We start from the raw sequence: 25,659 nt of genomic DNA, 5'->3' as shown, positions 1-25,659 counted from the left end.
AGCATATAAAACATGATAAGATGTGAAGGGTTTTCATATAACCATCAACCTAATGGCAGTTTTGAGATTGACAGCTAGGATATGCATTCAAATTGACCTTGATTATCTGTGGGCTTAGTCCTTTAATTTCCAACGGAAAATAGAACTTATTCAGAGATAAGATTAACAACGTGGCATTGGCACCTACAGCATGTTTTGAAATGTAAAATGTATAGTAGACTATATCATTAATAATTGGACTAAATTTAAATTATTAAGCTGTTGTTTTTCTTCTTTTGTGACTCTAGAAGTGAAAAAGTTTGCTTACTGATTTATCTTTTCTTACCTCTCACTTATTCTAATGTTGAACATTTGGAAGAAAAAATAAGGAAATTTTGAGGGTACCAAAGAAAGATAGATGTTGAAGCAACAATAGTTTGGTACTTAAATGATATATATTCTGTGGAAAAACAAAACAGATTTAATCACATTTCATGTACATTGTGTGACACTCATTGGGGAAAATTGAGTCCACAACATCAGCATAGACATCATGATCAGTGGTTGAAGATGTTAAGAAGGGAAACTCTGTTTCTAATCAATTTTCTTGATAGGTTCTCAACTCCTATTTCTAAATCCTGAATGCACATCTCCAAATTCTCCACATCCCTTTGAAAATTCTCAGTAGAGGAAGCCTTGTGACTGATGAGAGACTGCAAAGATACATCCAATTTTTCAAATTCATTTGTGTTTGATTCTTGAGTGTCACAAACTGCTATTTTAGGCAGCATAAAATTTGATATTGCTGACCATCTTCTGTTCCTTGAGAGTCCTTTTGCTTCAGAGATAAACAGCAACACACATTCTAGTGAACTCAGGGTGACTGCTTCTGCTTCTTTTAAGAAGCCAAACATGGGTGAAGAGGAGTTGTCTTTGTTTGAGGAAGAAGCTTTTAACTCGTCTTTCATTGCTTTCAAATTTTCCAAGGCCTTCCGCATTTGCTTCTTCATCTTCTTCCTCAATGCCAAGTATTTTCCACCCTCAACTGCGAATCGCATTTCATTGCCTCTCCTTCGGATGATCGACTGTAATTCTTGCATACTTTCCTTTGATTGCAGAAGGCAATCTTGAGCTGTACTAATGATATCCAAGAGCCTAAGAGACCCTTCTAGTAGGTCATCAACCTTTTTTTCATTGCACTCTTGTGCTAAGGCTTGTTGTTCAATAGGCAATTGAAGCAACTCATCAATAAAGTCATGCAAATCCTGCATGCCATTAAGTTTTTCGTTTACTGAACATGAAGATAATGAAGTGGTGGCTTCAGAACCCTTCAATCTTCTCAAATGCTCCTCACATTGTGAAACAAGTGGGTGAGATGTAGAGGGAAAACTGTTGCTGCGATGATGCAGAGAGCTCTTTGTGTTTGTTTTGATGATTGCCATTTTTTCTTCTTAGAGAACAAAGAGTTAGAAGATGAGTTTGTTTCAAAAGGTGAATTTAGTGGTTGGCTTTTGCTTCATATATAGTAGATGAAGTAATAGCTTAAGGGAGACAAGAAGATATTTTTCAATTATATTATTTGGACCTCAGCTTCATCACCATTATCTGGCAATGCATCCCATGCTCCAAGCTTCCTTCCAACTCATTCCTCATTTTTTTAACTTGGGAATCACATTGATTCTTCAGAATGGCATCTCTACAATATAATAGGAGCTTTTGTCTGCCTATAGCAGGACAGACCAAGGGCAAGAGGAGTCTTCATCTTCAGCTACTATTATATTGGTTGGCAATGTATGCATTGTGGCGATGTATATGCATTGCCCTAACATTCTGAATTTCTGAGATTATTTCAAGATCCAGTTTTGCATTGATAAAAACTCTCTCAGATTAGTTATCATGAGATTCCTTGTCCCCTCACCTAAGAGACGCCAAGGGAAATGTGCAGAACTTGTTCCCCATTGTTTTAGCCATCTAACTAGTTCACACATGTACACGAGGGGTGACACAACAAAATATAACTTTTTTAGAAATTTGTTGCTAAAATAATTGCTGCCAACTGCATGTTGCATATTAATTAAGACAAACTATATCAGAGAAGCAACATTGCTCTAACACTGACGAGTTTATTTAGATCCAAATCTTGATTAGTTAGCAATATTTGATATCTTTTGACATAAGATTCCTTGCCTCTTCAATAATTGCTCCTTATATATAGTTAGCATGTAGCAATGGAATAAAGGCAGATACACAAGCTCAATTCTACCTTCAATCTTCTCAACTCCTCTCTTCTGTTGAAGAAAATGGCAGCCTCTAACACAAAAACCTCTTTCCATGCTCGCTCAAACAGCTTGCCCTCTAGACCACACCCAATCGTTCTGCAATGCGATGAACACTTGGATAGGTTAAGATCTTCCAATGAAACCTCTTCTTCATCTTCATTAAGCCATAAACTAGGAGCCTTGCAGGATCTTCATGAATGTGTTGAAAAATTGGTACAGCTTCCCCTCACCCAAGAAACCCTTCTCCATGAACCTCAAGAATCATGTGTAAATGATGAACTTTTGTATGGATCCTTGCGGCTCCTAGATGTGTGCACAACAGCCAAAGATTCTCTATTGCATACAAAGGAGTGCATGAGGGAACTTCAATCAATTATTAGAAGAAAAAGAGGTGAAGAACTGGACCTCACATCAGAGGCTAAAAAGTTCTTGAGCTCTAGAAAAGTGGTGAGGAAGGCCATCTTCAAAGCCTTGAGGGATTTGAAGTCTATTTCCAAAAAGGGAAACTTGAAAGACCAACAAAATATGGCCTTGGTTAGCTTGTTAAAAGATGTTGAAGTAGCCACTCTTTCCACATTTGAGTCATTGTTGAATTTTATCTCTGGAACAAAACCAAGCAGCTGGTCTTTGGTTTCCAAGTTGATCAACACCAAAAGAATAAGCTGCCAACAAGTAGCAGATGAAAATGAATTTTCACAATTGGATGCAGCATTGCAGTCCTCTGTGCTTCAAATGACAAACAAATCAGACAGCATCAATAATCTGCAAAACAAGTTGGAGAAGTTGGAGTCATGCATTCAAGACCTTGAAGAAGGGCTTGAGTTTCTGTTCAGGCGTTTGATTAAAATCAGAGTTTCCCTTCTCAACATCCTTACTAACTAGTTGAGTTGATCAATGGAAACAAATTTTGGTAGTAGCATAGATATACTCAAATTGTAATGTGAACATCTAGTAATATTAAATTGAAACATTTTACTCAAATTTCTTGTTTCAATATCGTCATTGAGATTTTATCAATTCCTGTCTTACATAACAAATTATAAAATGGACTTAATTATACCTAAAGTATCTAAGCTGTTAGCAGTTTAGTTCTTTCATTCAAAAAACAAATTAAAATCCTTATGCATGGCTAAGTTAATCAATTCAAATGGTAATATACTAATATCAATTTTCAGTGCATCCATTAACCAGTCTTGTATAACGTGTGTGCAAACATGATGATTTACCAAGGAGACTCACAAAGGTGGAGCATACGAGGGATTAATCATTAAACAGAACTTTCACATTTTTAATAATATGAGGCCTTCCTTCACATTTTCAATGATCTGGTGCTGATTAAATATTTGCTGGACTCAGACCTCACATGCTTTTACCAAAGAATGAGATCTGTTGTTCCTCTTACAGAAACATCCAACTTAGTTCATTATAGTATAAAAAACAAACACACAGTTAACCTGAAACCTGTGTCACTTTAATCAGGTTCCGTGGCAATTCAACAACAGAGAAACTTTTAAGCACTTGATCAAGACCGTGTAGTTTGGATGCCATACCAAAGTGAGGATCTCATGCAACTTGCATGTTTAATTTGTCAATATTTCTTCTATTGAACTTCAAAGATTCAGAATTATATTAATTAGAACTAACTCACATATATTTGATTATCTCATTCGAACCTCTTTGCAAAATTCAAGTCAATTGCAAGCGTGTAAGTTATGTGAGGGAGAAAGCTAATGTATGAGTTGGAGAGCTTCCTTGTGGGGAGACATTGTTCTAACATTTCTGAATTTCTGAGATTATTTCAAGATATAGATTTCAACTCTATGAGATTTGTTAACATGAGATTCCTTTTGTCCCCTTACCTTAGAGATGCCAAGGAATTGTGCAGAACTTGTTCCCTTTTCCCAGCGAGACCCAAGCCTTTCTTTTAGCCATCTAACTAGTCTTCACATGCGCACGAGGGATTACACAATGAGCTATGACATTTTTTTAGAAATTATTTGCCAAAATATTTGTGGGAAGAGATTCCTTGTGGGAGACATTGCACTAACATTGATGATTTTATATTGTTTAGATCCAAATTTTGATTAGTTAGCACTCTTTGATATCTTTTTGAGATAAGATTCCTTGCCTCTTCAATAATTTCTCATTATATATAGTTAGCATGTAGAAATGGAAGAAAGGCAGATCCACAAGCTCAATTCTACCTTCAGTCTTCTCAACTCTTCTCTTCTCTTGAAAATGGCAGCCTCTTTCCATGCTCGCTCAAACAGCTTGCCCTCTAGACCACACCCAATCATTCTGCAATGCAATGAACACTTGGAAAGGTTAAGATCTTCCAGTGAAACCTCTTCTTCATCTTCATTAAGCCATAAACTAGGAGCCTTGCAGGATCTTCATGAATGTGTTGAAAAATTGGTCCAGCTTCCTCTCACCCAAGAAGCCCTTCTCCATGAACCTCAAGAAGAGCTTTTGGATGGATCTTTGAGACTCCTAGATGTGTGCACAGCAGCCAAAGATTCTCTATTGCATACAAAGGAATGTATGAGAGAACTTCAATCAATTATCAGAAGAAAAAGGGGTGAAGAATTGGGCATCACAGCAGAGGCTAAAAAGTTCTTAACTTCTAGGAAAGTGGTAAAAAAGGCCATCTTCAAAGCCTTAAGGGATTTGAAGTCTATTTCCAAAAAGGGAAACATCAAAGCCCAGCAAAGTGTGGCCTTGGTTATCCTTTTAAAAGATGTTGAAGTAGCCACTCTTTCCACATTTGAGTCATTGTTGAATTTTATCTCTGGATCATCAACACAAGCTAAACCAAGAAGCTGGTCTTTGGTTTCCAAGTTAATCCACACCAAAAGAATAGGCTGCGAACAAGTTGCAGATGAAAATGAATTTTCACAAGTGGATGCAGCATTGCAGTCCTCTGTACTTGAAATGACCAACAAATCAGACAGCACCAATAATCTGCAAAACCACTTGGAGAAGCTAGAGTTACGCATTCAAGACCTTGAAGAAGGGCTTGAGTTTCTATTCAGACGTTTGATTAAAATCAGAGTTTCCCTTCTCAACATCCTTACAAACTAGTTGAGTAGATCAATGGCAACAAATTTTTGTAGTGGCATAGATAGTCTTTTATCGAGAAATCATAATGTAAACATCTCGCAATAGTAAATTGAAACATTTTACTCAAATGTCTTATTGCAATATTGCCATTGAGTTTTTATCATTTCCTGGCTTACATGACAATAATTTGAGCACAAATCCATTAGAAAATGGACTTAATTATACCTCAAGTATCAATCCTTATGCATGGCTAAGTTGATGAACTCAAATGATAATATTTGTTTTCAGGTATATCCTTTAAGCAGTCTTGTATTAAGTGTGAGGGCTTACATGATGATATGCCATGGAGACTCACAAAGGTTGAGCACAAGTAGATTAATCAATGGACAACACTTGCACATTTTTAATGATATGAGACCTTCCTTCACGTTTTCAAAGTTCTGGAGCTGATTAATTATTTGTTGGACTCAGACCTCACATGCTTTTAGCAAAGAAAGAGATCTGTTGTTCCTTCTGTAGAAGCAGTCCAACTCAACACACGGTTAACCTCTGTCGCTTTGATCAGGTTCCGTGGCAATTGAACAACTGGGAAGCTTTTAAGCATCTGTTTCTGACCGCTTAGTTTTGATGTCATACCAAAGTGAGGATCTCATGCAACTTAAATGTTAAATTTGTCAATATTTCTTCTATTTGATGTTAATTTAAACTTTTTTCCGGTAAAATCATCATACTTTTCCTGGTTGAATTCAAATGTTAGACATAAAATAATATGCAATGGCCGGAGACACATAGATTGGTGATCATGCAGCTTTGGAAATTGTGTTGGCTATTTTCATATTCCACTCACACGTTTTCAGCTTTATTTTAATGCACAGGACACCAAGTGATGCGGTTCTTGTTTCTTCAAGAGAGGCATTTCCAGCAGTATTGCAGCATTGTTTTATCTAACAGGGCAGTCCACACGTGAAGATCATGAATTAGCTAGTTTTTCATGGTAAATGATTTGCATAGAAAATGCCATTATTATGGAAGAAAGAGAGAAGAATGAAAACTGAGTATTAGTTGGAGAGTCTCCTTATGGGAGACACTGCTCAAACATTTTTGTGACAATGTTTAGATCCAAATCTCGATTAGTTGGCACTTAATGGTGTTTGTTTAAGTTGAGATTGTTAGAATTTTGGGTCACAAATGTAACTTTTAATTGTGTTAGGGCCATTATTTAATTAGCCAAAACTAAAGTGGTCTATTTAATATTGATCTTATGGCTAAGGGCATATGTGTTATGAAAATGTATTGTGCGGATACCATAAGGCAATATTCTAATTTGATGAGGGGCCAAATTAGAAATATTGAAAACAGAATTGTAACTGATGCAGTTACTTATAGGGTTATGGTCCCCAATTGTAGACAACACAGTAACGTGAAAAGTTTCTCCTCATCCCCATCAGAGGAAAACATCAGGAAACCCTAAGGGTGATCTACAATTGGAAGATCACAACCCCAGATCCTTCAGCGATTCCCATGGCTCATTCAGGTACGCTTCCGCTCTAGATCTTCATCATGTTTTTCGGGTATGGGTTAATCAAGTGTGGTTTAGGATTATGCTCCTATTTTCTATATGGGTAGAAAAGCATGTGGTTAGGAATAAATCCTTATTTGTTAGAAACTTACAAGTGGTATCAGAGCCACCCATACCTAATTCATGTATGAATTTGGTAATTCTTGAAATTAGGTTTTCAATTTTGTGTTATTTGAAATTATACTCATTCAGTTTCATGAGAATTGGTGTTTGGGTTATAGTTTCGTGATTGCTGCTTCGGTGAGTTATCTTGGTGAATTATTTATTGGTTATCCATGTGTGTCAAAATTTTGACATTAACGTATCATATATATGTTAAACGAAACTGTTGGATGCATGTTTTTTTTTCTAAAACAGTTCGTTGTTGAATTTAGATATTGATATTCACATATTGATATCAATAACCGTTTTTGATATTCACGTAATATATATATGCTGCAGTGATAACTTTCATTGATGCTTGTTGAATGAATTTTGGAAATGCTTGTTGATTTATATGCTATAGAATGCAACATGAAAATTCATTGCTGTAGAAAGCCAATGATCTAAATTCAGTTTCGGTTCCTGCAATTTGTTCATACTGTTCATGCAGTATATGATTTAAGCTGCAACTTTTGTTTGCAATTCAGAAACCATATTCTAGATTGTCGTTTTGTTTTGTTTTATGGTTTGATTAAAATCAAAATCAACAAGAAAAGGAAAACTGTATGTCTGCTGCTCTCTGATGATATTAAATTGATACTAAATTCTTAGTATTTGTTAGTATAATCTTGGGCAAGAGAAATTTGTTTCCAATATGGTTATATCGAAAGATTCTGGAAAATTATTAGTGTGCGTTCAAATTTTGGCTATGGTTTGTATTTTTTATACAATTGTTTAATATTTTAAATGAGTCAATTAAAATAAGAAAGTCACAAAAGTGACCTCTTTTTATGGAGATTGCTCATAAGAAATATTAAAAGTTTGTGCGTGTGTATGTTTATCCATGCGAGTATTAATGGACCCCAAAGGAAAAGTTAATGCTTGGCCGGATTTCATACACACCTGTGATGATAAACATGTGATAATTTTAAGGGTTTACATGTGAATGATAAATCAATCCAAAGAAGGGTTTGTTATTTGACATGATTTATTATCAATGTTTGATCATTACAACAAGAGTACCACTAGCAATTAGTATTACTGTCAAAAGACATGATATTGATGGTGCACTAGGTATCTTGAGATGGGTTATGCCATTATTTGAACATATTGATGATTCTATATTTTATGATATGAGCATATTTATAGTATCTATTTTGTTCTACATTCAGCTACTATTGGTTCGAAATCTGCTAATCTAAATTTCGGTTCCGATCCTTAATGGAACAAATTTTAAGGACTGGAAAGAGAACATGGAAATTGTTCTTGGCTGCATGGATCTTGACCTTGCACTAAGGGTGGAGAAACCTGCTTCTCCTACGGAATCTAGTACCTCTGAACAGAGGAAAGATTATGAGAAGTGGAATCGCTCCAATTGCATGAGTCTTATGATCATTAGGCGCGGCATTCCTGAGGTCTTTAGCAGTACTATCTCGGAAGAGATAAAAGGTGCAAAAGATTTCCTTGCTGAAATTGAAAAGCGCTTTGCAAAAAGCGATAAGGCGGAAACAAGTACTCTTCTTCAGAACTTGATTTCCATGAAATATCAGGGCAAAGGAAATATAAGGGAATACATTATGGGCATGGCAAATATTGCTTCAAAACTTAAGGCGCTTAAGCTTGAGCTGTCGGATGACTTGCTCATTCATTTAGTATTGTTTTCTCTTCCTGCACAATTCAGTCAGTTTAAGATATCCTATAACTGTCAAAATGAGAAATGATCTCTTAACGAGCTCATTTCATTTTGTGTGCAAGAAGAGGAAATGTTGAAGCAAGATAGGAAAGAAAGTGCTCATTTTGTTAGCACCTCTAAAGACAAGGGCAAAAGAAAGAAAAATGTTGAGCCCAAGAATGAAGCTGCTAATGCTCCAGCACAAAAGAAACAGGAACATGATGATAATTATTTCTTTTCCAATGTGTCTGGACATGTGAAAAAGAAATGTCCTAAATATCACGCTTGGCGTGCAAGGAAAGGGTTGCCTGAACTACCGAAAGCCAAATGATGTTGAAAGATACATTTATGTTGGAGATGGAAAGTCGGTGGAGGTGGCATCTACAGGTCATTTTAGATTATTATTGTGTACTGGATCTTATTTGGATTTGAAAGACACTTTTGTGGTACCGTCATTTAAACGGAATTTGGTTTCAGTTTCTTATATGGACAAATCTAGTTATTTATGTTCATTTGGAAACAATAAATTCAAGTTGTCTTTTAACTCAAATATTGTTGGAACCGGTCCACTTATGGGATATGATAATCTATATTTGCTGACACTGTAGCTACCTATAGTGAATCTCTGAATGTGGAATCGTCCCACAATACACCATGCCAGGGTCACCTAGCATGAATGGTGTGGGTGAAAGACGAAATCGGACTCTTAAGAATATGGTAAGGAGTATGATTTGTCATTCTACTTTGCCAGAGTCACTCTGGGAGAGGCACTAAAGACTGTAGCTTACATTCTAAATAGAGTGCCAACTAAGGCAGCTGCCAAAACACCTTATGAGCTTTGACTGGGCGAAAGCCTAGTTTGAAACATTTTCATGTATGAGGATGTCCAGCTGAGGCAAGGCCTTATAGGCCAAATGAAAAGAAATTGGACTCCCGAACAGTGAGCAGCTACTTTATTGGTTATTCTGAAAGATTCAGGGGCTATAAATTTTATGATCCCAAATTAAAGACAATTTTTTTATAGACGGGAACAGCCATGTTCTTTGAGGAAATTGAGTTTGGAGGGGAGAATGAGATTAGGGACTTTGTTTTAGAGGAAGAGTCGGTAACAATTCCAAAACCGATTCATACAGTTGCTTCTGATGAAGCAAGTACGGAACCTCTACAAGACATTGTTGTTGAACCTCCTCCTACTCAAGATGATATGGTGGTTCATGAAGAACAAACTCAAGATCCTCAAGAACAAGTGTTACAAGAACCAATACCTTTGCGGAGATCCACTAGAGAAAAGAGAAATGCTATTCCAGATGATTACATAGTCTTTCTCCAAGAACATGAGGAAAATAATGGTATGATGGAAGCTGATCCAATCAACTTCCAGCAAGCCATGCAGGATTCCAACTCTGAAAAGTGGATTGAAGCAATGAAGAAAGAGTATAAGTCCATGCAAGACAATAAGGTTTGGGAACTTGTCCCATTACCGGAAGGTGTGAAACCCATTGGTTGCAAATGGATATTTAAGACCAAGCGGGATTCTAATGGTAATGTGGAGAGGTATAAGGCTCGTCATGTGGCTAAGGGTTATACTCAAAAGGAAGGGATTGACTTTAAATAGACTTTCTCTCTGGTTTCATCGAAAGACTCTTTTAGGACAATCATGGCTCTTGTTGCACATTATGATTTGGAACTCCATCAAATGGATGTCAAGACAACGTTTCTCAATGGAAACATTGATGAGACAATCTATATGGTGCAACCAGAAAACTTTGTGTCAGGAGACCCAAAGAATACGGTTTGCAAATTGACAAAATCCATTTATGGACTAAAGCAGGCATCTCGTCAGTGGTACCACAAATTTCATGAAGTAATTCTCTCATTCGGTTTTGAGGTGAATGTTGTTGAAGATTGTGTGTATCACAAATTCAGTGGGAGCAAATATATTTTCCTGGTTCTGTATAATAATGACATACTGCTTGCCACTAATGATATAGGCATGTTGCACGAAACCAAGAGATTTCTATCAAGAAAATTTGAAATGAAAGATCTTGGTGACGCTTCCTTTGTATTAGGAATTCAGATACACCGAGACCGATCTCGGGGTATTCTGGGATTGTCACAAAGGAGCTATATCGAAAAGGTACTTAAAAGGTTTGGCATGCAGAATTGTACATCAGGGGATACTCCAGTTGCTAAGGGAGATAAATTTAGTCTCAGTCAATGCCCAAAAGGAAACTTAGAAATTCAGGAAATGCAAAAGATTCCTTATGCATCAGCTGTAGGGAGTCTTATGTATGCCCAAGTTTGTACGCGTCCAGATATAGCGTTCATAGTTGGGATGTTAGGCAGATATTTGAGCAATCCAGGAATGGATCATTGGAAAGCAGCCAAAAGGGTTATGAGGTATTTACAGAGAACAAAAGATTATATGCTCACATATAGGAGGTCAGACCAATTGGAGATCATTGGATATTCTGACTCTGATTTTGCTGGATGCCAAGATAGTAAGAGATCCACTTCAGGCTATATCTACATGTTGGCTGGTGGTGCAGTTTCTTGGCATAGTGCCAAGAAAACTCTCATAGCTTCATCCACCATGGCAGCAGAATTTGTAGCATGTTTTGAGGCATCTAACCATGGGATTTAGCTGAGGAATCTTGTCACTGGGCTGCGAATTGTGGAAGGAATTGAAAGACCGCTTAAGTTATACTGTGACAATAAATCAGCCGTCTTATTTTCCAACAATAATAGGAGCTCGACCAAGTCAAAACATATTGACATCAAGTTCCTAGTTGTTAAGGAAAGGGTACAAAGTGGACAGATTTCTATAGAACACATAGGGACAAACTCCATGATAGCGGATCCTCTTATAAAAGGTCTTCCGCCTAAGGTCTTTCATGAGCACACTGCTCACATGGGTGTTTTGCAGTGTGAGGAATGCTTAGTTTAGTGGGAGTTACTCATATATAAATTATGTGTTCTATGTTTGGTATTATGCATGCATACTCTAGTATTTGGATATTTTTTTGGTTAATTATAAAGTTTGATATTCTGTTATTTATGCTTTGTACAATAAGGTTATTGAATGATCTCACTAAAGTAAAGTAGGACCAGTTGAAAATTGACAAGTACAGGCCACCTTCTTGTGATTTTCATGCTGCACATTTCATAATGAATCTATGTCATTTAGTTATGTCAGTACTAGTAATCATTGATGGGTTTAGTTATGATTGATATAACGAAAATCACTTTGGTTCTATGTACTGGCATGGCTAATGGACGAGATTATTTGGATATGCTTAAGGTATATAATGGCATTTTTGAGCTCATAAAGTCTAACACATGTGTAGAGTTACATATGTGACCAGTGGGAGATTGTTAGAATTTTGGGTCACAAATGTAACTTTTAATTGTGTTAGGGCCATTATTTAATTAGCCAAAACTAAAGTGGTCTATTTAATATTGATCTTATGGCTAAGGGCATATGTGTTATGAAAATGTATTGTGCGGATACCATAAGGCAATATTCTAATTTGATGAGGGGCCAAATTAGAAATATTGAAAACAGAATTGTAACTGATGCAGTTACTTATAGGGTTATGGTCCCCAATTATAGACAACACAGTAACGTGAAAAGTTTCTCCTCATCCCCATCAGAGGAAAACATCAGGAAACCCTAAGGGTGATCTACAATTGGAAGATCACAACCCCAGATCCTTCAGCGATTCTCATGGCTCATTCAGGTACGCTTCCGCTCTAGATCTTCATCATGTTTTTCGGGTATGGGTTAATCAAGTGTGGTTTAGGATTATGCTCCTATTTTCTATATGGGTAGAAAAGCATGTGGTTAGGAATAAATCCTTATTTGTTAGAAACTTACAGAGATTCCTTGTGTCTCCACCACTCTTAATATAAATTGAGCAAATGGCATTGGAAGGAAGATAAATCCATAGCCTGAATTCTAAGTCAACATCAAGGTTTCTCTTCTCCTTAGGAAAAAAATGGCAAAATCCTCTTTCCATGCTCGCTCAAACAGCTTTCCCTCAAGGCCTCACCCTCTCATTCTACAATGCAATGAACACTTGGATAGGCTAAGAGCTTCCCAAGAAACTTCTTCATCTTCCTTGCTCAGCCATAAATTAGGAGGGTTGCGCGATCTGCATGATTGTGTTGAAAACTTGATCCAACTTCCCCTCACTCAAGAAGCAGTTCTCCATGAGAAGAACTGTGTGAATGAGCTTTTGGATGGATCCTTGAGACTCTTAGACATGTGCACAACCGCGAAAGACTCTCTACTGCATACAAAAGAGTGCACACGCGAGCTTCAATCGATTATGAGAAGAAGAAAGGGTGGTGAAGTGGAGCTTAGGGCAGAGGTTAAAAAATTCTTGGCATCTAGGAAGGTGGTGAGAAAGGCTATCTCAAAAGCCTTGTCAAATTTGAAGGATACTACTACAAAAGACAATCAAAATGTAGCTTTGGTTAGCTTATTACAAGACATGGAAGTGGTGACTCTATCAACATTCCAGGAACTTCTGCAATTTATCTCAGGAACAACACAATCAAAGTCAAGGAACTGGCTTTTGATTTCCAAGCTAATGCAGACCAAGAAAGTAGCATGTTCACAATTGGCAGATGAAAGTGAATTTGCACAACTTGATGAAGCATTGCAGTCCTGCATATTTGGTCAAACAAGCAAATTTGAAGACATGAATAAGCTGCAAAATCACTTGGAGAAAGTGGAGTTGCTTATTCAGGATCTTGAAGAGGGTCTTGAGTTTGTGTTGAGGCGTTTGATTAAGATTAGAGTAGCCCTTCTTAACATCCTTAATCACTAGTTAAGATTATCTTGGGCATCAAAATTTTGTAATGGTGTAGATATATACTTTTACATGGAAATTTTCAATGTAAATATCTAGTTATGGTAAATTAAAAGTTCTTACTCAAATTTTTGTTGCAATATCTTCATTGAGCATTTGATCATTTACTGGTTTCAATTATTTCAGATTAAAAAAATACTTTTTTGGGCTGATATTTCACATGCTATTAGCAATAAAAGAGATCTTGTAACCCAAAAAAGAGATCTTTTGTTCCTCTCGTTGAAGCAGCCCAACTCAGTTGATTCTAATATGAAAACTAGTTTTTTAAAATAATAGTAAACACGTTTGTACAGATCTTGCTGCCCCAATTTATTTCAACATTTAGATATTTTATAAATTGATCAACTTTGATATAAAGAGCATTTCAAAAAAAAAAAAACTTTGATATTAAGAGAAGCTAGCTGTCCATTAACAATGATCTAGATGCACACATGATCATATATGATTACCGCTTAATGAGGGGGGAAAAGAAGCTTTTTGATCATATTTCTATTTATCATGGTTAGTAGGGGTGGAAATAGGTCAGCCGGCTCATCAGGGGTCTATGGCTTGGCTCGTTAGAGGCTCGGCTCGACTCGGCTCGTTTATTAACAAGGTCAGGCTTAGGCTTTTTTAAAAGCTTGATTAATTAAAAAGGCCAGGCCCAAACTATTAAAAAAGCCTATTTGGCCTAACAGGCCGGCCTATTTATACATTATTTTTATTAATAATATAAATAAATATAATATAATAATATATTATTTGATTTTTTTAAACTTATGTATACTTTAGTATAAAAGAAAACCCTAAGTTCCTACCCTAACCTAGATTAGAAAGGTTCAAGACATATTCAGCATAGCACATCTTCAGCCGCACAGGACGCAGGCTGCAGCCAGCCACCACTGCCGGTCTGCCGCTGCCAAGTCCACCTCTCCTCCAAACCGCAAGTCACCACTCACCACCACCGTTTTACAAGAATTGCAGGTGTCTATTTTTACTTAAAACGAAAGTGCAATGATATATAAAAGGTTTATTAGCCCGCTAGCCTAATGACATTCTTTTGATATAATTGTCTGTTAAATAGGCTTTTAAGCAGGCTTGTAGGCCAGGCCAGGCCTTAGAAAAGGCCAGGCCAAGCCGTAAAATTTGGCCTATTGATAGGCCACAGGCCAGGCTTGGGCCACGAAAAGAGAATGCAGGCCAGGCCTAGGCCACGCAAAGCTCGGCTCGGCCCGGCCTATTTCCACCCCTAATGGTTAGCCCACTTTTTTTAACTGGACCCTTCTTTTTAGTTTTTTAAAGATAAACAATAGTGAAGTTGTAAAAATGAATATTATAAAATAAGGGATTAATAGCAAGAAGCCTTAGGGCTGGTAAGTAAATTAGACCACATAACAATGAAAGCATAAATTCAGTAAATTATACTACATAATGATGAAAGGACAAATTCAACTTTCGAGAAAGACGAACATGCAACTATTTTTCGAACGGATAGCGATACTCGCTAACGAAAATAAAATAAAATAAGGGATTAATTGATTCTTTGAATAATCTATTTTATTATCTAAGAATTGACGTATATTAATTTGATGTATATTTAAAAAAATTGTATATTGTAAACTCATACTTATAAGAAGTTTTAATATTCATAATATAAATTAAAATTGATAAAAATTAAGTAATAATGTCTAACAAAATTATAAAAGGATTGTTTCCGAATGATAGCTCAAGTGGTAAAAGTTAGGGGACATATGGGTTGGGTGGGAGAGGTCCAGGGTTCAATCCCTGGAGGGCGTAATTTATCTTTCCGATGTACAAAAAAAAATTATAGAAGGATCGGAAAAATAAATTTTCAAATGATCATATCCTTAAACTTAAATAGAATAAAATAAAAATCTCTTGAAAAACTTTAAATTTAAAAAATGGTTGTCTTATCATTATGGAAGGCTTCATCTCTTGTCATTTGCCATCTGAGGCTGAGTGGGTTGATAAATGGACGTTTTAATTTCAACCAATTCCACTCACCATTGGAGGAAGAAATAATCCTCCAAATGAGTTTGGAAGACAAGGACAATCAAAAAAAGGTACCATTGCTCATCAAATTTGGTGGACACGTGTACGGTGTAGGTAAAGAGGCCAAATAAAATAAGGTAGTGGGTGGGAGGGAAGGAACCATGATTGGCAATATAGGCATATAGCACATTATGAATCAAAGAAGTTAAGAAGCCATTAACATCATGTGCTTGTTTTTTTCTTGCAAAATGCTACTCTCCACTCCCTCACTCATATGAGCACAAGTTGCACCACCTCATCAATATCTCCAAGTACTCAATGTATCTGTAATCCTTATATGCTAATAATGTATATCTCAACGTGCTTATCTGTTCTGTACTAGGGCAAGCTTACGTAAGAGAAAGACAAAAAGTAAACCCTAGCAGAGCACTAAAATAGCAAAACTACCATAAAAGGAATATTCTCATTAATGCTGAAAAGTTGGTTTCGTACAAGTGGATGACCTCCCCTTTTATAGAGGGGGTGGTCATGATATGGATCTTTCCTATATTTGGGCCTGACAATCAGGGCCCAAATCCCTGTACATATAAGACAAATCCAAAAGAATCTTCCAGCTGGCTTGTGGGTCCATCATCTAAGGGAGGGCAATGAAGCTCGTTGTGTCGCACTTCCCGCCATGGCTATCTTCAATGGTTTATTGTTCATTTTGGGCGGGACATAATCTTCTTTATGTCCCGCCCAGTCCACATGCCCCCAAGACATGAGACTCGAGTAATGAGTCGAAATGTCTTCATCATGTTACCTAGTAGTTCGCCTCTATTGTTTATTCGTTCATCGCCATTTTACTTTCGTTGTTGTAAGATCAAGTTTTGATCTAGTAGTACAACTCTATGTTTTGATGATTACAAGTTAACCTTTTGATATGAACAATTGTGGTACTCTAACGTGTTTTTCTGAGTGTGCTATTTACAGGCTCTGACCTCAACTCAATCTCACACAAATCAGAAGCACTGTGTATAAAGGGTAACCCAAGCAACGCTTTCGCATTCACCATGTTCAGTATGAACAGTGGAAAAGCTTCAGAAGTTCTGAAGCTATACAAACTCTGATGAGGACTCAGTCGCTAGAAGCTCTGAAGATCCAGAAGTTCTGATAACCAAGAAACACTGAAGGTTCAGATGTTCTGATGGTGTAGAAGACTCTGAAGATCCAGAAGCTGAATAGTGGAAACTCTGAAGTCCAGAAGCAAGAAACTCTGAAGGCCATGTTCTTCCCTCTGAGTTCAGAATCAGAAGATACAATGGTCAGAGGATCTGTGCTTTCCCTCTGACTCTGATCAACCGGCTTCACAAGTTCCAATATGAAGTATTCCCCTGATCAGAAGTCTCCTAGGTTAAAAGGTCAAGTCGCTATCCAAGTACAAAAGCAAGTGTACCTTCCTGACGACCTACCTAACGTTCTCAGCCACAGCAGAAGCTGGATTTTCCAGAACTGCCCTCCAACGGTAGCATTTCCCATGCAACGCTCAACCCTAATCCTTGGAGTATATATAGAGGCTGAAGATTGAAAGAAGCAGCTAGAAAAACCTAAGAAGAAGCAATACATACGCGCAAGACATATTCAAAATATTCTAAGCTTTCTTTCATCTGAAATTCATTGTGTTTACTATCAGCTTTTTAGAAGCAAATCTCTTGTAAACATTTCTTTGATAAACAGTTTGTTTAGTTCCTTTAGGAGATCAAGGTTGATCGGATCCTAGAGAAGACTAAGAGAGTGAATCTTAGTGTGAGCTAAGTCAGTGTAATTGTTAGTCACTTGTATGTTTCAAGTGCAGTTGTAACTCTTACCTGATTAGTGGATTGCCTTCATTCTAAGAAGGAAGAAATCACCTTAACGGGTGGACTGGAGTAGCTTGAGTGATTTATCAAGTGAACCAGGATAAAATCCTTGTGTGCTTTTCTATCTCTTATCTTTAGCACTTAAGTTCTCGAAAGATTTGTCAAAATCTTTAAGGTGGTAGTTTTGTTCTGAAAACGTTATTCAAACCCCCCCTTTCTACCGTTTTTCATACCTTCAATTGGTATCAGAGCGCAAGTTCTGATTACCACACCTAACAGTGTTCAGTGATCCGGGCCGGTGTGAAAAACAATGGCTGCCACCACCAGTGAAACTCAAAGAGATGGTTACAACGCAAAGCCTCCTATGTTCGATGGTCAAAGGTTCGAATATTGGAAAGATAGACTGGAAAGTTTCTTTCTGGGTTTCGATGCAGATCTCTGGGATATTATTGTGGATGGCTATGAGCGTCCAGTTGATGCAGATGGCAAGAAGATCCCAAGGTCAGAGATGACTGCAGATCAAAAGAAGCTGTACTCACAACATCACAAAGCAAGAGCAATTCTTCTAAGTGCTATTTCCTATGAGGAGTACCAGAAGATTACAGATCGTGAGTTTGCTAAAGGCATTTTTTATTCTCTTAAGATGTCTCATGAAGGAAACAAGAAAGTCAAAGAATCAAAGGCATTGTCTTTGATCCAAAAGTATGAATCCTTCATCATGGAGCCAAATGAGTCCATTGAAGAAATGTTCTCCAGATTTCAACTGCTTGTAGCTGGCATACGACCTCTCAACAAGAGCTACACAACAAAAGATCATGTCATAAGGGTCATCAGGTGTCTTCCTGAAAGTTGGATGCCTTTGGTGACTTCAATAGAGCTCACGAGAGACGTTGAGAATATGAGTTTAGAAGAACTCATCAGCATTTTGAAATGCCATGAGCTGAAACGCTCAGAGATGCAAGATCTGAGGAAAAAGTCCATAGCCTTGAAATCTAAATCTGAAAAGGCTAAGGTTGAGAAGTCAAAGGCTCTTCAAGCTGAAGAAGAAGAATCTGAAGAAGCATCAGAAGATTCTGATGAAGATGAGCTGACTCTGATCTCCAAGAGACTCAACCGCATCTGGAAGCACAGGCAGAGCAAATACAAAGGCTCTGGAAAGGCAAGAGGAAAGTCTGAATCCTCAGGTCAGAAGAAGTCTTCAATCAAGGAAGTCACATGTTTTGAGTGCAAAGAATCTGGGCACTACAAAAGTGATTGTCCAAAGTTGAAGAAGGACAAGAAGCCAAAGAAGCACTTCAAGACCAAGAAGAGTCTGATGGTGACATTTGATGAATTAGAGTCAGAGGATGTTGACTCTGATGGTGAAGTCCAAGGACTCATGGCAATTGTCAAAGACAAGGAAGCAGAGTCAAAGGAAGCTGTTGACTCTGACTCAGAATCAGAAGGAGATCCTAACTCAGACGATGAAAATGAGGTATTTGCTTCTTTCTCTACCTCTGAACTGAAACATGCTTTGTCTGATATCATGGATAAGTATAACTCTTTATTGTCTAAGCATAAAAAGTTGAAAAAGAACTTATCTGCTGTCTCCAAGACTCCTTCTGAACATGAGAAAATTATTTCTGATTTGAAAAATGAAAATCATGCTTTGGTAAATTCTAACTCTGTGCTTAAGAACCAGATTGCTAAGTTAGAAGAAATTGTTGCCTGTGATGCCTCTGATTGTAGAAATGAATCTAAGTATGAAAAGTCTTTTCAAAGATTCCTAGCTAAAAGCGTGGATAGAAGCTTAATGGCTTCAATGATCTATGGCGTAAGCAGAAATGGAATGCATGGCATTGGCTATTCTAAACCAATTAGAAATGAGCCTTCTGTGTCTAAAGCTAAATCTTTATATGAATGCTTTGTTCCCTCTGGTACCATATTGCCTGATCCTGTACCTGCTAAAGTTGCTAAAAACCCTCTTAAAAAGGGATCTTTCTCTATGACCAAATATCATGCAAATATTCCTTTAAAATATTATGTTGAGACACCCAAGGTGATCAGAACCTCTGGGGTAACTAACAAAAGAGGACCCAGAAAGTGGGTACCTAAGGACAAGATTATCTATGTTGCAGATATCCTTGATAGCTCCACTGAAACACCAATCATGGTATCTGGACAGTGGATGCTCGCGTCACATGACGGGAGAAAAGCGTATGTTCCGAGAGCTGAAACTTAAGCCTGGAGGCGAAGTTGGCTTCGGAGGAAATGAAAAGGTCAAAGCTAGTTGAAAAGTTTGCAGATTTAAGCATTAATGTTTCTGACAAAGGCAAAGCTCCAGAGGAAGTTGAGCCAGAGGAAGATGAACCAGAGGAAGAAGCTGGTCCCTCTAACTCACAAACTCTGAAGAAGAGCAGAATCACTGCAGCTCACCCTAAGGAATTGATTCTGGGCAACAAAGATGAACCAGTCAGAACCAGATCTGCCTTCAGACCCTCTGAAGAGACCTTGCTGAGTCTGAAAGGATTGGTGTCCTTAATTGAATCCAAGTCCATAGATGAAGCTCTTCAGGACAAGGAGTGGATTCTGGCCATGGAAGAAGAATTGAATCAATTTTCCAAGAACGATGTTTGGAGCTTAGTGAAGAAGCCTGAGAATGTTCATGTCATTGGAACGAAATGGGTATTCAGAAACAAGCTGAATGAGAAAGGAGATGTAGTCAGAAACAAGGCAAGGCTAGTTGCTCAAGGCTACAGCCAGCAAGAAGGAATAGACTACACTGAAACATTTGCTCCGGTAGCAAGACTGGAGGCAATCAGACTGTTGATCTCCTTCTCAGTAAATCACAACATAGTTCTACATCAGATGGACGTAAAGAGTGTCTTCCTAAATGGTTATATCTCAGAGGAAGTCTATGTTCATCAACCCCCAGGTTTTGAAGATGAAAAGAAACCAGACCATGTGTTCAAATTGAAGAAATCACTCTACGGTCTGAAGCAAGCTCCCAGAGCATGGTATGAGAGACTTAGCTCATTCCTTCTGGAGAATGAGTTTGTAAGGGGTAAAGTAGATACAACTCTCTTTTGCAAGACTTATAAAGATGATATCTTAATTGTGCAAATTTATGTTGATGATATTATATTTGGTTCTGCTAATCAATCTCTATGCAAAGAATTTTCTGAGATGATGCAGGCTGAATTTGAGATGAGTATGATGGGAGAATTAAAGTACTTTCTGGGAATACAAGTTGATCAAACACCAGAAGGAACATATATCCATCAGAGCAAGTACACTAAAGAACTTCTGAAGAAGTTCAATATGCTGGAATCTACAGTGGCCAAGACTCCAATGCATCCAACATGCATTCTGGAGAAAGAAGATAAAAGTGGTAAAGTATGTCAGAAGCTCTATCGTGGAATGATAGGTTCACTTCTATACTTAACTGCATCTAGGCCAGACATACTATTTAGTGTTCATTTATGTGCTCGTTTCCAATCAGATCCAAGGGAAACCCACTTAACTGCTGTTAAGAGGATCCTAAGGTATCTGAAAGGCACCACTAACCTTGGCTTGATGTATAAGAAAACATCAGAGTATAAGCTTTCAGGTTATTGTGATGCTGATTATGCTGGAGATAGAACAGAGAGAAAAAGTACTTCTGGAAATTCTCAATTTCTGGGAAGCAATCTAGTCTCATGGGCAAGCAAGAGGCAATCAACCATTGCACTATCAACTGCAGAGGCAGAATATATCTCAGCAGCAATATGCAGCACTCAGATGCTCTGGATGAAACATCAGCTGGAGGATTATCAGATCCTTGAGAGCAATATCCCAATCTATTGTGATAACACTGCTGCAATCTCATTGAGTAAGAATCCTATCTTGCATTCAAGGGCAAAGCACATTGAGGTAAAGTATCACTTTATTAGAGATTATGTACAGAAGGGCGTACTTCTTCTGAAGTTTGTTGATACTGACCATCAATGGGCAGATATCTTTACAAAGCCCTTAGCTGAAGATAGATTTAATTTTATTCTGAAAAATCTAAACATGGACTTTTGTCCAGAGTGAAGATGGATCAGAACCTCTGACTATGATACTTCTTGATCAGAAGATGTCTAGTCCAGAAGGTAACTCAATCAGAGTGTGTGTGCCCACTGGTACTGACTCTGAAGCTGAGACAACAACACGTGCGTCAGAATTTCTGATGCATAGTTCCTTGTGCCCGTGTGACAGTCTGTTATGATTGCGTGTAGATATGCTTATCTCCTGTGTGTGATTGTGTATTTTACTGTTACTATCTATCTTTAATTTTCAACCGTTGATCTTAAAGTGCTTTTTGAATCAACAACGGTTATTTGATAAAACCCACTATACACACACGTTCTCTCTCACTTCCGGTTTTCACTCTCGCACTCTCTGCTTTTCAAAACCGCCTCTTTCTTGATTTCTCTCTCGATCTCTCTTCATCCTTCAAACTTCATCTTCTACCTCAAACCTTCAACCTCTTCAAAATGGTGAGACAAACCAGAAGATCTACTGCAGACGCACCTCAGTTCCCTCACATGGTAGTCGGTTTGGCAACGGGTCAACGGGGCTCTGAGAACCCGGCACAAGAACAAGTTCAAGCTCAAGAGCAGATTGTTCCTATTGCAGAACGGGGCTGTGCCGTTCACTGTGTATTTCCTCCTGAGGAACTCCAAGTCCTGGCAGAATGGAGATTCAACCTCGATAACTTGGCTGCAAATGGGTTTGATCTTCGTCCTGAAGTCCAAGCTCAAGGTTGGGGAAACTACTTCAATCGACTTCGAGGACCGGTGTATGAGAAGTTGGTCAAGGAATTCTGGAAGCACGCCGACTGCGATGATACTCAAGTGGTATCTCATATTCTTGGAAGGAAGATCATCATCACGGAGAAGTCATTCGTGAATCTGCTAGGTGCAGAAACTGCTTATGGGTATCGGTTCCAACTGACGGAATCAAAGCTGAAACCCAGCACCAAGGACATAGTCAATCAGGCTCTGTATACCACCTTCAAACCGGGCAAGACGAGTTACAAGGTGATGGATCTTCACCCCAAACTCAGGATCTGGCACAAGATCCTGCTCAACTGCATCAATCAGAGACCGAAGGGCAGTTCTCCAGACTACATCAACTTCAACCAGAAGGCGATGTTGTTCTTCATCCAAAATCAGGAGAAGATCTGCCTTCCCTACTTCCTGTTCTCCTACTTGAAGGAATGCATCCGGAAGTCTCGCACCACCGCCTCCATCAAGTCTGCAATCAAATATATCCCTTTTGGGAGGCTGCTCTCAGACTTTCTCATTGAAAGCAACTTAGTGCAAGATTTGATCAATGCTGGTTGCACAGAGGATTTGAGCACAATTGTCAGTGATGTCTTCACTGCAAACTCCTTGAAGAAAATGGGCTCAATCCAGAAGAAGATTGCTCCTGCTCATGAAGACACATCTTCTAGATCAGAGGAAGAAGAATGCCTCTGAATGACTACCCTCTGTGGACTCAAGCAGACCATCCTGACGCCATCAGATGCTATGTTGAAGACCTCAGGGCTCAAGGATTCGAGATTGACCTTGATGATTTTGTCAGCAGACTTCCACCAGCTCCAGAGTTTCCTTCTCCTCCCAAGAAGAAAACCAAGAGGAAGATGATTCTGGAAGAATCCTCAGAGGAATCTGATGTCCCTCTGGTCAAGAAGTCGAAGAGCAAGCCTGATGATGATGATGGTGATGATAGTGAGGATGGTCCTCCTAAGAAGAAGCAGAAGAAGGTCAGAATCGTGGTGAAGCCTACTCGGGTGGAACCAGCTGCTGCAGTGGTCAGAAGGACTGAAGCTCCTGCCAGAGTGACTCGATCATCAGCACATTCAAGTAAGCCTGCACTTGCTTCTGATGATGATTTGAATTTATTTGATGCACTCCCTATTTCTGCTATGCTCAAACACTCCTCAAATCCCCTCACTCCTATTCCTGAATCCCAACCAGCCGCACAAACCACCACTCCACCACATTCCCCAAGATCTTCCTTCTTTCAACCTTCTCCTACTGAAGCACCTCTCTGGAATTTGCTTCAGACCCAAACCTCTAGGTCAGAAGATCCAACCTCTCTCATTACCATTCCATACGACCCATTATCTTCTGAACCCATCATCCATGACCAACCCGAGCCCAACCAAACAGAACCACAACCCAGAACGTCTGATCACTCTGCTCCCAGAGCATCAGCACGTCCTGCTGCCATAACCACGGATACAGACTCTTCAACAGCCTTCACACCTGTATCCTTCCCAATCAATGTCATTGACTCTCCTCCCTCCAATACCTCTGAATCAATTAGAAAATTCATGGAGGTTAGAAAAGAGAAGGTATCTGCCTTGGAAGAGTATTACCTTACCTGTCCAAGCCCTAGGCGATATCCTGGCCCTAGACCTGAACGTCTAGTTGACCCAGATGAACCTATCTTGGCCAATCCTATCCAAGAGGCAGACCCCTTAGTTCAAACAGCTCACCCTGTCCCTGACCAACAAGAGCCCATTCAACCAGACCCTGAACCCGAACAATCAGTGTCTAACCAATCCTCGGTTAGATCACCTCACCCTCTGGTTGAAACTTCAGACCCTCACCGTGGAACCTCTGAACCCAATGCTCCCATGATTAACATTGGTTCTCCACAAGGTGCCTCTGAAGCTCATAGCAGCAATCACCCAGCCTCTCCTGAAACCAACCTCTCCATCATTCCCTATACTCACCTCCAACCCACATCTCTCTCTGAGTGCATCAATATTTTCTATCATGAAGCCTCCTTGAGGCTCCGCAATGTGCACGGTCAGACTGATCTCAGTGAGAATGCTGAACATGTGGCTGATGAGTGGAACAATCTGAGCACTTGGCTAGTGGCTCAGTTTCCAATTATGATGCAGCTCCTGCATGCAGAGGGAAGTCAGAGGATTGAGGCTGCAAAGCAAAGGTTTGCTAGAAGGGTGGCTCTTCATGAACTAGAACAGAGAAATAAGCTTCTTGAAGCTATTGAAGAAGCCAAGAGACAGAAAGAACAAGCAGAAGAAGCTGCACGTCAAGCAGCAGCTCAGGCTGAACAAGCCAGACTTGAGGCAGAGCGTCTTGAAGCTGAGGCTGAGGCAGAGCGACTTGCACCAGTTGTGTTTACTCCTGCTGCTTCTGCTTCCATTCCAGAACCTCAAGCTGCTCAGAATGTTCCTTCCAGCTCTACTCAGACAAGCTCATCCAGACTCGACATCATGGAACAACGTCTTGACACTCATGAATCCATGCTGATTGAGATGAAGCAAATGATGATGGAACTTCTGCGCCGCACTGACAAACCTTAGTTTTTAGGATCTCTTCTTTTTCTTTCTTTTTATCTAACGTTGTTTTATTTAAACTCTGTTTCTTTTTTATTTTTTTTATTCTCTTTTGTTCGTTTGTGATTATATATGCATAACTATATACTTATGTCACATATGTTTGCCAACCTTGTTTTATTCATAATTGTTCTATGTTTACATCATATTTCTTTACATCATATAAATCTAGAATGGAGGATCCCTCCTCATTCTTCTGCACTCCTGGCGCTGCTCTGACCTATTCTTCTCCAGACGCTCCAGTACATGCTGGATGTTGTTGAGTCTGACCTTTAGCTCATCTTTCTCCAGAATCTCTTCTGAAGTCCTGAGCTTCTCTTCCAAGATTTCTTTCTCTTCCAGCAGCTTGAGTTCAAGCCGGCTGAGTTCTTGCACCTCCTCCACGAAGGCAAGAAATTCCTTCAGGTCTCTCTCCAACTCTGGACGCAGGTCCTCTTCCAGCAGTGTCCGTGTCAGCTCCGCGATGGTAGTTTCACCCTCTGGATGCCTGATGTTCAGGAACAAGTCCTCTTCAAAGGCCTTCTTCCTCAGCTCTTCTAGTGCTACGTTGTATGATGCCATTTTTTTTACTGAAAATTATTCGAGGTGTGAAGCTTACCTTTCTCTCCAACGCTTTTTATAGGCTTCACTTTCTCTCTGACAGTTAATGCTCTTACAGTTTCTCGAGGTTAAGTTCTTGGTAACTGACCCTTCTATTTACTCACTTGACCGGTGGTAAACGTTCATCCCTTGCATTAACTCTTCTATTTATTTTCGCCTAACTCTGATTCTTCCATCGTTTTCATTTTCTTTTAAACTTAGACCTTCTCTAAGGGGGAGTACCTTGTACTTCAAGCTAAGTTTTTCACACCCCAAGCTTTTTGC

General features: G+C 38.8%; 5 protein-coding genes across 5 annotated transcripts; 4 read left to right on the top strand and 1 right to left on the bottom strand.

The window, feature by feature from the left end:
- Positions 1–400: 400 nt before the first annotated feature.
- Positions 401–1,457, bottom strand: LOC130747492 (uncharacterized). The gene has a single exon (XM_057600442.1). It carries the CDS (start codon positions 1,419–1,421, stop codon positions 537–539), a length of 885 nt encoding a protein of 294 aa, XP_057456425.1. The 5' UTR covers positions 1,422–1,457; the 3' UTR covers positions 401–536.
- Positions 1,340–3,261, top strand: LOC130747493 (uncharacterized). The gene has a single exon (XM_057600443.1). It carries the CDS (start codon positions 2,280–2,282, stop codon positions 3,138–3,140), a length of 861 nt encoding a protein of 286 aa, XP_057456426.1. The 5' UTR covers positions 1,340–2,279; the 3' UTR covers positions 3,141–3,261.
- Positions 3,262–4,008: 747 nt separating this feature from the next.
- LOC130747491 (uncharacterized) lies at positions 4,009–5,446 on the top strand. Its single transcript, XM_057600441.1, has one exon. The coding sequence runs from the start codon at positions 4,428–4,430 to the stop codon at positions 5,337–5,339; it is 912 nt and encodes a 303-aa protein (XP_057456424.1). The 5' UTR covers positions 4,009–4,427; the 3' UTR covers positions 5,340–5,446.
- Positions 5,447–8,291: 2,845 nt separating this feature from the next.
- LOC130745029 (uncharacterized) lies at positions 8,292–8,759 on the top strand. Its single transcript, XM_057597181.1, has one exon. The coding sequence runs from the start codon at positions 8,292–8,294 to the stop codon at positions 8,757–8,759; it is 468 nt and encodes a 155-aa protein (XP_057453164.1).
- Positions 8,760–11,341: 2,582 nt separating this feature from the next.
- Positions 11,342–13,655, top strand: LOC130747490 (uncharacterized). Its single transcript, XM_057600440.1, has one exon. It carries the CDS (start codon positions 12,709–12,711, stop codon positions 13,543–13,545), a length of 837 nt encoding a protein of 278 aa, XP_057456423.1. The 5' UTR covers positions 11,342–12,708; the 3' UTR covers positions 13,546–13,655.
- The last annotated feature ends 12,004 nt before the right edge of the window (positions 13,656–25,659 follow it).

This window comes from Lotus japonicus, chromosome 3 (genome assembly GCF_012489685.1).
Source record: "Lotus japonicus ecotype B-129 chromosome 3, LjGifu_v1.2".
Lineage (NCBI taxonomy): Eukaryota > Viridiplantae > Streptophyta > Magnoliopsida > Fabales > Fabaceae > Lotus > Lotus japonicus.
This window is presented reverse-complemented; position numbering and strand designations above follow the sequence as displayed.

What these genes read in the sequence shown, in the direction of transcription:
- LOC130747490 (XM_057600440.1), top strand. Translation starts at nt 12,709, where the DNA reads ATGGCAAAATCCTCTTTCCATGCTCGCTCAAACAGCTTTCCCTCAAGG.
- LOC130745029 (XM_057597181.1), top strand. Translation starts at nt 8,292, where the DNA reads ATGGAAATTGTTCTTGGCTGCATGGATCTTGACCTTGCACTAAGGGTG.
- LOC130747492 (XM_057600442.1), bottom strand. Translation starts at nt 1,421, where the DNA reads ATGGCAATCATCAAAACAAACACAAAGAGCTCTCTGCATCATCGCAGC.
- LOC130747493 (XM_057600443.1), top strand. Translation starts at nt 2,280, where the DNA reads ATGGCAGCCTCTAACACAAAAACCTCTTTCCATGCTCGCTCAAACAGC.
- LOC130747491 (XM_057600441.1), top strand. Translation starts at nt 4,428, where the DNA reads ATGGAAGAAAGGCAGATCCACAAGCTCAATTCTACCTTCAGTCTTCTC.